Raw genomic sequence first — 16,568 nt, 5'->3', positions numbered from 1 at the left:
AAAAAACGACAGGACTTTTTGAATGACCTGGTATATAGCATTCCTTAAAGTTTTGTTTCTAAGCTGAATCATTAATAGAGCCAGTCAGACTGAAAGTGCTGTAAATCACTTATTTACCTAGGGAGAGATTGAATGTTTTGTAAATGTACTTTTACAATGTTTAAGTAATTAGTATGATATAATTTAATTCATTAATTTAAGTACATTACAAAATATTAAATTTAATGTAATACACGAAGAATTACTTATGCCACTTTCATTCTCATTGGCTCAATTATAAACTTATTTTATCTTTTACAGGGCAATGTTTTCAAATCCTCCATTGTCCCCATACAGCCAAGAAGTGGGTGAGGCTCATCATCCACCTGAGAATTATGAAGAATTTTTGAATATTGCTGACAGGCTTGGTGATGTTAAGCCTAGGGGGTTGAACAAGGCTGAAATAGACCAGCTACCATCATTCAAGTAAGTTCCTTTTAGAGAAACTACTTCATTATTCTTTGAATACCTACCTATCTTATTTCTTTGAATTTGAAAAAAAAAAAAATAAAGCTTTAGTCTTACAGTTTTCAAAGTAAATTGTTTATTAAAAAAAGTTATTATACTTTGATTTTATACTTATTCTTGGCCTATCCCTTATCTTTTGAGTACTAAAATCTTTGTTTACACAAAATTGTTACTTAGATAAATTAATTTTTGGTGAACATCACGGTTTGCTGTATGGGCTGGGAAAACAGGTTCACTAGTTGAAATTGGTTGGTTGGCTAAAGAATAATGTACTTATCTTGTAGATTATCAAAGAGGGTCTAATTTTTATTTACTTACGACTTTTAACCCTCATCGATTTTCTTTATTTTTATTTCATCATTCTGTATCCTGTAATCATTGGTTTTTTAATTGTAATTAATGTCCTATAACTTGATTATGGGTTTAATTTATGTCGTCACCTTTTATTTTGTTAAATGAGGACAAAAAAACGGGATTTGTTTCTGTATTCTGGACTCTAAAAAAGGTTCAGTAAAATTGTACAAGCATGTTATATCTATATGTTTACCTCCTAACTAGTCCAAACAAAATCCTTGTCAATGAGTGTTCTTGTGTTCTTCATTCCATTTTCCTGTACAACCTTTTTGTTGGAATGGAATAGCAATTTTTGTATAAATTACTATAACAGATAATACTTTTTTCTCTATTAATTCATCGATATTTACAACTGTATTATAGAAAAATACATCTAGTAAACGTGATATTAATGTTACAATGGCATGATGCAGACTTGTGTAGAAACTACCCATTGGTAGCACTCCAATAGCATCCTACATTAGAAGGACTTGAGTCTATCTTCTTTTCAGGTACCTCGGAGGATTGTTAGGAATAAAAGAGGAAGCAAAGTTCGAAACTAATGGGTTTGGTGGTTAGGGAGTTTATTATGGAAAGATTGGTATCTGGTTTGGACTAGATGTCGAACATTAAGGTCTTTATGGATGATGTTATTTGTGGCAAAGTAACGAGCATTGAGCATTCGGATTATAAGGATTGAATACGAGAGTTATTCGACATTACATTAGTTTAATGTAGCCCTAAAGCTCAACTCCATATATCCGTATAGGCCTTATTATAACCATACAGATTGATCAGTCTTTTGTAATGGGTTGTATGCTGGGACCGTTTGTCTAGTAAGTGCTGTTATAGTCAGAATCAATTGTGCAGTTTCCTTTCTTTTCAGTCTTGTTTGAGGATCCTAAGGCAGTTGTTTGTTCAGATGTAGCCCAAGGTAGGTAGCGGATATGTTCGACTGGGATAAGTGGAATTTTATTAAAGGATACTGTTAGGCTTTCCATCGGTTTACGACAAATGTTGAAGGTGACTTGGTGAAATTTATTTTAATTCTCCAGTTATGACACCGTTCTTCAAATGTTCAGATAATACTAAAACATAAAAATTGTTTAGGTGGTGGTTTAAAACTGTTCTAATAACATTATTTATTTAATTAAAGGTTTTAAATGAAGGTATTTAAGTTAATTTATCTATAAATGAGGGGTTTGGTAACTAACTAAACCACTTTTTTTCAATGATAACCAAATCAAATAATTAACAGTATGTGAAATCTGAAAGACATAAAAAGTTTATCCTCTATTTCAGTGCTTATTTGTTTTAAAATTCTTGAATATTATCCTGATTGTATCACTATTATACTCAATGTCAGATAATAATGCAAAGTTAATAATACATGTTATTTCTAGTGGTTAATATTTTGTGGTTTATGTTTGTATTTAAGTGTTTCTTTCAGGTGTGATTTTACTTGCAGCATGTGTTACAGTTCTTTAACTTTTTTTTTTTTAATTTGCACATGTTTAAATATTTTTCTATAAAATTCTCCAAATTATTATATCAAAAATTAAAAAAATAAAATAAAATAAATATATATATAAATACAAGATGTTTGTTGCGTTTTTTTTTGTTTGTAAATTAATGCAGGATCTACTGGAGCTTATTAAACAGTAAGTCTTGTTAATAGTTTTCTGCTGTGGTGTATAATTATAAAGGCAGATAGTTATAAAGTTATCATATGGTCTTGATTGTTATGAAATAGGCTTGCCATGTACTGATATTTTTCACATTTGTTATTCAACTATGGGGCCTCAATCTTTCATAGTTTAGTTTTTATATTTTACCTTGTTACTCAGTACCCTAAACTATTCCCAACTATAATTTTGCTTTTTATTGAATTAACAGATTTTAATAAAAGGATATTTGAATTTGTTTCAGGTTCAATGCAGGTGACAATGAGGGTGATCAAACTTCATGTGTAATTTGTTTGTGCGATTTTGAAACTCGCCAAATTTTAAGAGGCTTGCCTTGTTCTCATCAGTTCCATGCCAAATGTGTCGATAAGTGGCTTAAGGTATGTTCTATCTTGGTTATTAGCTACATTTTTTTATGTTTTACCTGCTTCTGACAATATACCAAAACTAGATAAATATTGGCTATCAATATTGGTTCCTTGTTAGCAATATGAGATTATATCTTTATCATGTTATCATTGGGCACTAAGGAGAAAAATGGTTTGATAAGTTGATAATATATTTAAATTATAACTTACCTAATTTAAACTTTTTTAGAGGAAATTTTTTTTTTCCTAGTCTTTTTAGAATATAGACGAGTTATTTTTTCTCTTCCTTGCTCTTACCAAAAAGTTTAGCAATGTGGTCAGAAATAATCAAGGCTGTTTATAGCCAAGTTGAGGTGACACCTTAGTAACATTGAGTCTGCAACGACACCAGTTTAATTCCAGCCTGGGGGAATGGGTTTCTTTTATTTTTTGGCAGCCCCACAGAATAAAAACTTGATCCCCTGACTATTGTTAAAATAGGTTAGTAGCCTGTAGATAACCTCTTTATATCAGAAATTACCAGGTAGGGAGTAAAAAAAAAAATTCAAATCCTCATAATTTTTATAAGGTCTTTCATTTCAAAATAAGTAGAATAAAAAAAAAATTAAAAACATCTGTCTGTCTCCCATCCACGTCTTTGCTCCAAAACTACTGGACCAATTTTTTTAGTTAGGCTTCAAAGTCACTGAATGTCTTGAAATCATCAGTCTCGAAAGTCAATATTATTTATCCGGCCAATTTAAAAATTTTTTCTAGGCTTGAAAGAATGATTTCTAAATACTTTTATTTACTTATAATTAATAAATTAATAATTATTAACAAAAAATATATGCTTTTCAATAATTTAACATTTCTAACATTTACATTAGGCTCTTTTATCATTTATCTTGCTCTATTTTTTTTTTTTTAATTTTAAAATAGATTCGAGATTATGTATTTATTTAAGTCACTTTAGGTTGATTGGCTATCCTGAGCTTTTTTGTAAATTATTTATTTTTTTGCCCTTTTGTAATTGAGAATATAAATAAAATTTACTTCACCAGTTCGCATCATACGAGGCATTGAGAATGAGAGTGGACTATCTTATATTGTGAAAATTGATTATTTTTGGTGATAAAACTAATTTTTTAAGTATTCGGTTGTGAAATAATTTAGCAGCATTTTTCAATATTGCAATTTAATCCTCTCTGTGTTTATAAAATCATATTTACTTGGTCCGTAATGTTTACATATTCTAAAAAAAGGATTAGTAAAGGTGCTTTTTTGCATAATTTTCAACCGAGATTCTTTATCTTTAAGTGGTATTTAGCTTACTCAAAAAGGAAGAGAAAAAATCATTTTCGTCATTTAATGATTTTTAATTTCCGAAAAGGAAAGTCCGCTGTACATGCGGCTTACAAAATTTGCAGTGTGTATGGCGATGATGCTTTAGGAGAAAGCACTGTCCGTAAGTGGTTTGATTGCCTCAGAACAGGAAATTCGCAAAGTGCTCAGGTCGTCTTTTAACTGTTTATGATGTACTAAATTCAAGCATTGGTCACAGACAACCCTTACTCTATGACACGGGATGTCATAGAAACGCTTAACATACTCATGCAAGTGTTTCAAATCATTTGAGGGCTGCAGGATATGTTTCTCGAAATGATATATGGGTTCCTCACAATTTGACAGAAAAGAATTTATTGGATCACATATGAATTGTGATTTCCTCCTGAAACACAATGTTAATGATCCATTTTTAAAAAGGTTAATGACTGGGGATGAAAAGTGGGTCCTGTACAATAATATTACAATAAGTCCTGGGGAACACAAAGTGACCCGCCGTCCACCGTTAACGACTCCAAAAGCAGGATTACGTCCCAAAAAGGTTATGCTTTGCATTTGATGGGATTGGAAAGGGGTCCTTTATTTTCCTGCCCTACCGTACCATTAATTCTGCAGTATACTATGCCCAGTTCGAACAATTTTAAAGGTAGCAGTTGAGCTCTCTTGATAACAGAAGTGTAAGAACTCACACATTTCTAAAGTGGTCAAAAACAAATTGACAAAAATTTATAAAATCTCCAAAATAAAGGATTTTTAAAATTACAGCAGGTGGGTTTGTCAACTCTGGTTGCCAACTTCTGTTACATGAAATCATACTACTCGCATTCTGCAACTACTAACCACCCCAGCCTATCTGTTGTACAATATATACAGTGTGAATATCCTGACTGATAGTGTAATACTGGTCTAAAATAATTATTGCTCTTTTTTTTTTTTTTTTATTCCATAATTTTATGTATTGACCTAATTTCATAAACTAAGTTCAACTTCCACTGCAGTCCTAATAAAGCTAGTTAGTAGTAATATTTAATTATTTTAATTTTAAAAAATCATTAATGTTAGTATTATTTAATTTTTTTTTTCAGTCCAATCCAACGTGTCCTATCTGTCGTGGAGATGCTTCAGGATATGTTTTGTGCTCTGAGTAAGAACTTTCACCATTGTGCATCTTTTATTTTAAAAAAAAAAAGAAAAAAAAGTTAATTGAAGTGAAATATATCTGGGGTTTGGCTTTTAAATATCATTTGTCTTGGTGGGGTGTGATTGTACTTTCAATTTACATAATTCTTCAAAAATTTTCTTTATTACTAAGGCTAAAAAAAAAAAAAAAAAAAGAGGAAAAAAGTTGTGTTTTGTAGGTAATCTTCAGCATGTGACCTTTGTATATTTATTAGTTTATATATGTTAGTTTACTGCTTAAAGTTATATTTAGAAACCAACTGTTATTTTTAGAATTGAATCAATTGTTGCTTATAAAGTTATTTTTTAATGTTAATGTATTGTTTGTTGAATTTTTTGAATTTTTTCATTATACAATTGCAGTAAAATTGTTCTTAATTAAAAATGTTTATCTTATTGGGATGGTCCTCTTATTGGAAAAAAATTATAATCCTTAAATAGTTACGATCTCAAAACTTCTCTCATGATAATGCTGTGCAAGTTTGAACTGTTAAAGTTACCATAATCCCAGAATAATAGTGCCATTAATGTCCTGCCCAATTTTATGAAATTAACTTTATACTATAATGTAAAAGCTTACTTTTAGTCTCTTTTTTATCAGTAAAATAGAGCAAAATATTTTTGATCAGTCGTCAATACATTTCCTGATACTCTTCGTTCTTTTACAGCATTTTTTTTTTTTTTTATTTCACTTCTGTAAATATTGTGCTAATCCCTTTAGTTGAACGTTTTTTAATCATGTTTAGTGTATTTCTAATTGCTTGTACCTGTATTTTAAATGGAGTTCCCTGGGTTGCATCAGTGGTTTATATATCTTAACAGCCTTAACGTTTCTAATAATTGAAATCTAATATTTCAGTATACACAAATACTTTTTTCTATTAGATTAGCTATGAACTTTTGAGCATGGGAAGGGAACACCACTTACCATTTTAATGATGTAAAAAATACGAAACTTATAAATTAATGACATATATGATGTATGCATATGTATATATGTTTGTGAATAATATTATGCGTAGTAACTTACTCATGTATATTATGCACTTACATATTATGTATTTCATACTTTTTTCATGCTATTTCACCAAATAATTAGATAATTATATATCTTAAAATAAGAAATACAGAGTGTTGTTGTTTGTTTTTTTATTAGTAACATATTAATTAGTTTTCTAGGGTGAGAATTATCTTGTTAGTTGAATTAGTAAATTTTTTGGAATTATCTGTTTAATCCTCATTTATAATTTATAATTGAATCTGCGATTCACTTAACACTTTTTTCATTCTATTAGTTTCATAATTTTTGTGATTGAAAATGATATTTGCATATATAGCGTGTTTTGATGCTGTTGAGATTGATTATCTGTATCTATGTGTAATATTTTTTAACTTTTCGACTCTACATATAGTCTACTTATAGTTAGTTTGAAAAGTACAATAACCCTCTATCAATTAATATGCTTAAATCACTCAAGTTGTTTATAGTTACATCCTATTCACACCTTAGTAAAGAGCAACTTGTGGGTTATTAACAAAATAGAACCGGTATAACTTTTGTGATACTGTACGTAATTAGGTTAAATTGATAGATTGTAAAAATTGTAAGCATATCCTTATTAACTTCTCTACAAAGAAGTTTGTTCTGTATGAGGGTGGAGGTATTAATGCATTTATATATTATACTTTATCTTATCATCATCATTAGGTGGACTAATGATCAGTTTATTTTATTTTAATATTTTTTTTAACATTTAAATTGTAGATGGTTAAAATATTCTAATATTGGATATTAAATGGCTTACTTTGATACCACCTTTGCCTTCATTGTTAACAATCTCTGTACATCGGGTTTTTAAGGAGTGTTGCTTCCACAAAACTAAATAAAAGTTGTGCATGATACGTACATTTTAATATATGGCTTTTATCATTGTGTAAATAAAAGACATAGGCTTGTCAATATGGAAATATTTAATAAGAATGAATTAAGCGTGTTTATAGTACACTGTGCAAGCTCTATTGCACTTTCTAAATAAATCTATCTGTGCCAACACTGCGGTGGAAGACAAGAGTTGTATAATTTGTCCTCATATTGGTATTTGTAAATACAATGAGAGATATATATATAGCAATCATTGATTTATTACTTCATAATTAATGTTTCTAGCTTTTATATTGTGACTTTGTATGCTGTATCAATAATAGTTATATGACAACAAAATTTTAGATATTAGGTTAGGTTGTTTTTCTATTTATTTGTTTTTTCATAAATTTTCTTTGTTATAGGGGTTATAATGAACGTTTTCTAAGGACTGAGGCTCTTAATCCTTTATTTCTATTTATTAATTTTTAGCCTGCTTTGAGGGTATTTTTTTCTTGTATATCAGCTTAAAAGACATCAGGGTGTTGTTCCATCTGGTATAAATGCTCAATGTAATTTTAAGCATAAATTTATCCTAGTTGCACTGTATTAGTAATTTTAGATATCAGGGAATAACCTGCTTTTGTCATCGTGATAAAAATGACTTATTTAGATTTGATAGTTTTTAAGTTTTGAGTATGTAATGTGTTTTGTTCTTAGTTTCAATCATAGCTTTATTACACTTAATGCTTTATTGTTTAATATAATATGAACTGAACTAATGTTTTATTAGGCTTTTGATGTATTTCGTATGATTTACATGTTATATTTTTGTTTTTTTATTCGAGACAATCATTTTATCGAACTTAAGAGAATATTAACCGTATACTAGGTGTTTAAATTTCTTGATAGAAATCACATGAATTAAAAAAAAGAATATGGTTTGTATATTTCATTGAATTGAAAAGTTACCTAGCTGTTGAATGGCATATTTGAATTAAAATTCTATTTATGGAAATTTTTGGCATTTTGAAAAAATTTACAAATAGAAAAGGAAACAGTTAAATTTATTTACTTTTTTTTTTTTTGTATAGGTGTTGCAAAAATAAAAATTATGATATTTTTGTAGAAGTTATCGATATTAATAGGCGAATTAAAACTGCCGGCAGACATCTCTTGAAGTATGACAGCCAGCCACCTTCCATTAAGATATACTTTAATTTAATATATATAAAAGATGAAGTGCTTGTGATTAGTTAAACCATAAAGAGACATCGTGATTAGCAATACAATGCCTTAGCGTTTATTTCAAATGTTTTCAAAATGCCTTATATACTCTTAGGAAGGTGTCTATAAAAATATGTGCCTCTTAAATGAAATTCATAGTCCACTAAATTTATATGATTATCTAAGAAGTAATTAGTTTTATCTACACTTCTATTACTATTGCTAATTATCATTCGCATTTTTTTTTTTCTAATGCTTATGGTTATTCTTAATTAAACTGAAAGGATGATTTTAAATTTTTAATGTACTTTGCACCAAGTTAAAATATCAAATAAAAAAATTGTTATTTATAGTTGCAGTTTACTTAAGTTTTTGTTGAAGTGAAGTATCAGTTAATATATTTTTGAATCTCTTTATAATAATTAGCATTGTTATTTCTAAACCAATTTTATCTGTTCTCTAGTCCTCCATTATTGTAACCATATACCTCATTATTAGTTTTCTTCTTTTGAAAAAAAAAAAAAAAGTCTACTTATAACTATTAAATAATATTCTTCTTCATAACTATTAATCAAAATTTGTGTGTGTCAAGTATATAGTACAAAAATATGCCTCTATATATATTGTAATGCCACTGAAACTGTGTGGACTCAATTGTTATTTTCTACTTAGAGATATATATATGATTGCTTTAAAAAATAAATAATGTTATTGCATGTAATAAAAAATCTTTCAGTGATATGCACAATTATTTCTTGCAGAGCTAAATAGCAATATTAATACTAGTAAGAATTAGTTATAGAAGTAGAGTGCTTATGTTTATAGAGAAAAAAAATTGACTAATAAATCGTTTATGTGGCTTGTTTTCATTGTAAACCTATCTTCATGTATATGTGATTTTATTTTAATTATCTATAACAATTATCAATATTGCAGTCTGTGGACTAAATCCTCTCACAGTGTGCATTCCTCCTTCCCTCCATATCCCTGTAAATTGTACTTTGTTGTTCTTTGCAACTAATGATTAAAAAAAAAAAAGAATGTTCCCTGAAACATTTGCGGTGCTGAACTAAAATTCTCTCTCTCCAAAGATAGCAAACTCCGATGTCTGACTTAAGTTCCTTTTTCTGTCCCTGGGACTCAGGATTTAATTCTATTTCATCATAATTGAACATATTTTTTTATTAAAACTGGTTAGTCATTGAAAAATATAGTTTAAAAATTTATCAAGTCATAAAAACGAAAAAAAAAAGTAAATTGATTTTCTTATTATTCAGTTACAATTTTTAAAAACAACTTTTTTTTCAAATGATGCTAAATCAACTTATTGTGAATAGAGCTACTTCCTTGTAAAACGTAGAAACTGAATAATTAAAACTTTCGCAATGTTGAAATGTTTGTAAATAAATTATATGCTGGCCCCATTTCCAGGATTAAACTGCCTGTTATATTTGGAACCATTAGGATGTAGCCCCCACCCATTTCTCCATTGCTACCTACTCCCCAATGTCCAAAGGTATGCATTATTTTTTTAGAGGTTCTAAATGTAAATTTTAAAAAAAATTGGTCTAGGTACTAAAATATAAGTAAATTCATTTATTCAAGTCTTTCAGTTACAGTTTTAAAAAAAATTCTTTTTGTTATAAATTTGTTTACAAATTAAAGTAGGGGATGTTTTGGATTCAATCCTGAATGAAGGCACTAATCGCCAAAAATCGAAAACTTGATGGCTTTTGATGATTTGTGCTTTAAGATTGTAGAAATTTGAATAAACCTTTTTCAAGGTTATTACCACTGAACATAATCGTTCTAAAAGCTTTGATGGGTCAAGGAGACCAAAAAGGCAGTCCAGGTGATGAAATCTCAATCAAGAACTGGCTTAATTAATCTCTGACTAGAAATCGAATTATCAAACAATAATTGTTATTTAGGGTTTTCCGTACTGTTGCATGTAATAGTCAACAGTAAAAATTTAACGATTTTTGGCGATTAACGCCTTTTGGACGCATCGCATCATTGATTGTATTCTAGTCTTTTTACTATCAGAGTCAGTAAAAAATGTGTGGTGTGTGCTTAGCACGACTTTCACTTACCACCCTACATGAGTTCCCAAATTTAGTGTACATTCGTGGGTTCTTGTTGGAAGTTATCGCTGTTTTTGCGATTTTCGAAAACTTAAGACCGAGCTAGAAATGAGAACTGGTTATTTTTTCTAATAAATATAATTAAAGATACTTTAGAGGAAGGATTTTTGGCATTTAAGCCTTGGACTATTTCCATGAGGATAAGACCAATCTGGTAATGAAGAGCTGCTCATTCATTCGCCGAGTTTAATCAAAATTGTTAAAGCCGTTTTGGATAAAATCGAAAAAATACGTTGTTAATATTGTAGGTTCTTACTGTTTTCATTAATATAATTAGATGTAGTGAAAATACTCATCCTTATTGAAAATATTCTTCTTACAAAAAAAACAAGGTCTCAGGCTATCATCCCCATCATTAGGTATCTACAATACATATTTACACTTCACCTTATGCATACAACAATTAAATTAATGTACCACATTTTTTTTATATATATAAAACAATTACCTTTAATAACTGTATATTCAATTATCTCATTAAAGCTGTTCTTAGTCATATTTGAAATAACAATAATCATATTGCTGTCAGTTTTTTAAATAATAAAATTTCAAATATAATAATAAATAAGGAGAATCTAAAACCATTCTATAATTTTTTCATATCTTTTCACATAGTTTCAAGAATTTCTATACAAATTAAAAACAAGGTGAACAATATGAAAACTCTGTTCTAAAATACTTTTTATGTCACTACATTCCCAGTTTTAGCGAAAAAGTTTCAGTCATATCCCAGGTGATATATATATACCAAGAGCCAAGCTGGACTGTTAACCCATAAACCATTTTGGGAAACTTGGTTATTCGAAATTTTGCTCGATCGCAACACTTTCACTAACTACATATATACGGTAAGTGAAAGAAAAATAAATTGTCCCATTTCATAGAAAAATCTAGAGTTAAATGCGCTGAAGAATGTTAGAAAATCAAATAAAAAATCCAAAAACTGTAAGGAGGGTGAAGTTTTCTGTTAAGGACAGGATCCTCTTCTTATACCTTCTCAGGAAGTCAAAATATAAATACATTGTAGTGATATTTTGCATGTGAGGGAAAATAGGATAGACAATGATTGGTTTAAATGTGTAACGATGGTAAAAGAAAATATTGTGTTTGGTAGATAAAAATGGTCTGTACAAGTATAAATAGTGCTTGAAGGGATTATGTAAGTATTCAGCTTAGGTCGGCGTCCTCTGTCTAGGTACTGAAGAGTATAGACCTGACGTGTGAACTGAAAGCCATATTAAAAAATTGTTTGAGGTGAATTAGAGTAATTTCCGAAGTGATTGGTTTTGTATTTGAAATGAGAAAAACGAAGAACCGAGTCCGTCCAAAATACGAGGATTACGACTAGAATGTCTTAATAAGTATAAATGAATCTTTATTTGTGCATAGAGTTTTAAATGGACCTTAATTTCAGCTTTTATATGTCTAGATTAATTTATTTATATAACAAATTGTTTCTTTGTAAAAGCAGTATGTTCTCTATATATTTCGATTTTTTTCATAGGATATTAATAAGGGAAAAACAAATAACGAAGCTTACTGATTTTTTAGTAGAAAAGAGTCTAAAATATGAACTTTTATTTATTTCATTTGATGTTGAAATTGCTAGGTTATTATAATTAAATAATTTTCATTTTCATAATTTCATTTATTTGTCTATATAAATAAAAAAATTTTTAGTTAGATATTTAAGAAAACAAAACCTATTAATAGTAAAATTTATGTATATTGAAGAATAATATAAAACAATGATGAGTTAATAGTTGACTCTTGATCGATATAATGAGAAGATGGTAGGGGGGGTCAGTGAAAAACACAAATAAATAAAACTTATTTATTAGTGCCAAAGTTTCAGCCAGAATTTCAAGCCTTCCTCTGGGCTATGAACATTGTTTTGTTTTGGAATAAGGACTTTGAATTTTGTTCTTAGCTCGGATGAAGGCTAGAAATTGATGCCAAAATAATAAATAAATTTTCACTAATTTGTGCTCTTTACTGACTGCACCCCCAACCATCTTATAATATAAAATTAAAATAAAAGGTGTTACTAACAGTTCAATTTTTGCATTAATTAATGTAATTAAAGTAATATGAACTAAGGAGATTTAATGTACAGGAAATACCTTGTTCAGAAAAAGGTCAAAACGTTCAAAAAGTCCTTGCTCAAACCCAGGGGATGTATTGACTGTTCTGTACTTAGCATTTGTGGTCTGAATGTTCTTCTGAACCTTATAAAGTTAATAATGAAATAGATGGAATATTTGACAGCGATCAACAAGACCTGATGTTAAGAGCAGTAATAATAAGCTGTGTAGGTCACAGCAACTCTTTTCTTCACTGAAGACATTGTCATTGATCTCAAACTTTTGAATCTCGAACTCCTGAAATCTTCACAATACAAGGCCTTGATTTCAGTAAATGAAAGTTGAATTTTAAAATGTTCAACAAAAAATATTAATAATTAAAGATGACTTCTCATTTCAATAGGCCTCAGGAGTCACTTAATAGGGCCTCTTCGTTACTGGTATATATAAAATAGTTAATTTAAATTTAAAGTAAAAATTAATTTTGCAATAATTTAAGGTAAATAGATTAAACTTAGCAAATGCAATCCATTGGTTAAACAATGCAATACAACAAAGCCAACTAATATTCAGACAAAGTTGATCCTTTTAGGAAAGAGAAGTTACCAAGCTTGATTCCATCATTTCTGTAACTAAATCATATTCTTCAAGTAAATCAGTAGGGTAGACAATAGGAAACAAAGTCAGGTGGAAGTTACAAAGAATGTAATAGTGGAAATAAAGTACTGCATCGATACGGACGAGCAGTTGTAGGACATTGTAGAACAGTTAAAAAAGGGCCGAATAGGGGAAAGTTTGCTGACAGGTATTTCAAAACTCAAAATTTTGGCATTTTTTTCTTTTTAAACTATACATAACTTGAAAAATATTATTTATTGTTTCAAGAAATTCATATATTTAAAACATTAAACAAAATTTTCTATCAGACAAAGATCAAAACAAATATTAGGAGTAGGACATTTGGCTGTTTTATTGAATGTAGAAAAACTTTTATTGTAAATAAAAAAGCTATAACATGTTTACAGTGCTTTTTGGGAATTCGGCTCTTATTAATAACCTTGAAGACATAAAGTGTAGAAAATTATGTCTAAAAAAAAAAGGATGTTTTTCAAGATAAAGATGAAAATTTACATACAGAACCAAACCAAAATTCTGATGTTTTTAAACAAAAGGTTCCCTAAAAAAAAACTCAGGGATCTTCAGATTTGTGTTCAGTGACCCAAACAAACAGAGGGTGGTGTCCAAAATTATGACTACAAATAACATTTCCCATTTCCTATATATATATATTATATTCCTATATATATATTATATATAGTAACACAACAAGTGTACATATACATATATATATATACAATCCAATAAGTATTGTTACCCAATATTATTATATATATTATATTATATGTAATAATATAATAATAATTTCAGTTGGCTCTACAGACCTTGTAGATCTTGAGCTGCCCAAACCAGTCTTCCCCATGCCTATATATATAAAACTAAAATCTGTACCGCTAAAATCCATGAAGGGTCAGTGGTGCAGTACTTAGTAAGGAAGTACTGTTATGTACGCTCGACTGTGTGTGATTCCCATAGCAGTCTGGAGTCTCCCATCTTGCATAATGAAGGTTGGTCATGGGTGGGAGATACCATTAGAAAGTGCTTGATCCAGGAAATTTATGTTTTGGCTAATTTATACACATGGAAGCAAGTTCACTACACTAACTTCATTAGATTAACATATAAAACATTTATTAAAGAAAAGAAAATGAGAAATTAGAGTCAAATTTATTTTATAAATGTTATTTACAAAAAAAAAAGAAGATAAAAATGTTTATTACTGCATTTATTGCGTTATTTTGTATTTTAAAGATTTAATGACTTAAAAAAATGTGATTATTATGACTTATATTGTCATTAATTTAATTATGTTTGTGCAGTGATTGTTTGGTGCAATCCATTACCATGTTATTTACTGAAATGAGGAGGAATAAATAAATACTGTCATAGAGCTGGTCTTTTTTTTTTTTTTTTTTATAGTAATAGATCTTTTTATACATAAAAGGTCAGATGTTAATCAGTCTATCAAATGCACTCTGTCTGGTACGTATCATGCGCATGCATAAACCAATTTTAATTGCGTGAAACCATGGGAGGCAGCTAGCTATTAAATAAAAATGTGCTAAGTAAAAAATAAAAAAATTTATTAGAAAAAAATAAATATACACATTAATAAATTATACACAAGTCTTTTCGATGATTTACACTTCTTTTGCATACTTCAAATAAATTTGTAAATCTAATTTTTCAAGTTTAACAAATGAATTAAAAATTTTAGTATTAACAAGTTCTCCATTTTTACCTAGAAAAAAAAAAGAATTAATTAATATTATAATAAACTTGAATATAAATCACAATTCAATAATATAAATTAATTAATTTTAAAATATATTGATCAAAATAGAGGACACATAGGTCTTTTGAAAATAAATTAAGTGCCTAATCTATTTCTGACACTTTTAACATTTCTGCTAGTCAGCAAGCAACTGATTAGAGAGCAGTTTTTTTTTGTCTTTCGCTACATTAAAATCCTGCTTTTTAGAGGAGTATTTATTATTCCTAGTCCCAGAAAACTAATGTAATCTATTGGTAAAGGAATAACTTGGTGTTAAGAATTAATTTAATTGAAAATAAACACAATTTAAGCTTCTTTTTTTTTTTTTGTTTTGTGTACCCCCTATCTGGGCAGGTCTGGTAACTGTCCTATTCTAATCAGTATGAGAAGATCAAGTTTTCATGGGGCCGCCATGAAATAAATGTCAACTCACCCAGGACGGAATCTAACTGGTGCCACTGCAGATTCGAGGTTGCTAAGGAGACACCTTAACACTATCTATTGGACTACAATCTGCCTAACCTTACATCACAAGAACTCCTAGGGATTTTTTTTATCTCAAGAAACAACAAACATTGATATAATAAAGCCAAACCTTCACCAATACCTAATAAGCTTCTCTTACAGTGTAGAACCCTTCCTGCAATAAATCATATGTGTATGCCAAAATCTGGACAATAATCCTATCTGAAACTAGAATAACTCCATTTCTACTGGTGTTCCTGTGAAAGAAGTTTAATACGAGGCAGGCAGGTACATGTTCCTGTTATGAATATTGTCTGCAAATTCCAGTTCACCTCACTAAGGCATATATTCCACACATTGACATTTTTATAAAATGAACCGATTTGGCAGGGATGTTCGTTTTATCACAGGCTTGTTGAAAATCAATAAACAGGAGATGTATGTATCTATTACTCCCTTGCCTTTTTCAACAGGATTCACAATGAAATAAATACCTTAGATAGCAATCCCAAAACACAATTTAGTTTGCATGTTGGAATCAGGTATTCTGCAGAGTTAAAACATTTTTGTATAAACTGAAATTGATTATAAAAGGAAACTGTAGGGGAAAAAAACTGTTTTTTACTATTTTATTATACCATGTAATTATATGTAATTTATATATGTCCGATTACGAATTGATAAGTATGCTGTTGCATACAACCTGATGTATTTGGGCAGCATAGATGAATAAAGTATTTCTCTCTCTCTACATTTACAAGGATATTGACATAATAATTTACAGAGACAGATTAAGTAAGGCTATTGATTCACAAATTAAAATTATTAGCTTTTCATGAGGACGAGGAAACAACGAAAGAATAATATCGATGAACGGATTTTTCATCAATGTATTACTAATAGAATGACCAAAAATGACATATTTTGGTGAAAAATTAACCTAACTTATTTTAACAGTTTAATCATGCTAAAAAACATATTAAAGGTGATTATCAAA

General features: G+C 29.0%; 2 protein-coding genes across 7 annotated transcripts in view; one reads left to right on the top strand and one right to left on the bottom strand.

Moving 5' to 3' along the window:
* mura (murashka) overlaps positions 1-9,376 on the top strand; it is a 22,894-nt gene extending 13,518 nt beyond the window's left edge. For 4 of the 6 annotated variants that reach the window (XM_014431971.3, XM_014431972.2, XM_014431970.2 and 1 more), the window contains 4 exons: positions 301-465; positions 2,770-2,905; positions 5,305-5,363; positions 7,685-9,376. In XM_014431971.3, coding sequence (XP_014287457.1) covers positions 301-465; positions 2,770-2,905; positions 5,305-5,363; positions 7,685-7,751 — 427 coding nt within the window. In that variant the 3' untranslated portion in view covers positions 7,752-9,376. Of the gene's footprint in view, positions 1-300; positions 466-2,769; positions 2,906-5,304 lie in introns of all 6 variants that reach the window. The other 2 variants (XM_067045998.1, XM_024360297.2) reach the window with 1 other exon arrangement.
* A 5,522-nt stretch (positions 9,377-14,898) lies between these two features.
* The window catches only part of LOC106687842 (uncharacterized), a 51,909-nt gene continuing 50,239 nt past the window's right edge, over positions 14,899-16,568 (bottom strand). Inside the window, exon 17 of the mRNA XM_014431982.3 lies at positions 14,899-15,073. Coding sequence (XP_014287468.1) covers positions 14,973-15,073 — 101 coding nt within the window. The 3' untranslated portion in view covers positions 14,899-14,972. The remainder of the gene's footprint in view (positions 15,074-16,568) is intronic.

This window comes from Halyomorpha halys, unplaced genomic scaffold (genome assembly GCF_000696795.3).
Source record: "Halyomorpha halys isolate HHAL.00 unplaced genomic scaffold, Hhal_1.1 Scaffold1017.1, whole genome shotgun sequence".
NCBI classification, from domain to species: Eukaryota; Metazoa; Arthropoda; class Insecta; order Hemiptera; family Pentatomidae; genus Halyomorpha; species Halyomorpha halys.
This window is presented reverse-complemented; position numbering and strand designations above follow the sequence as displayed.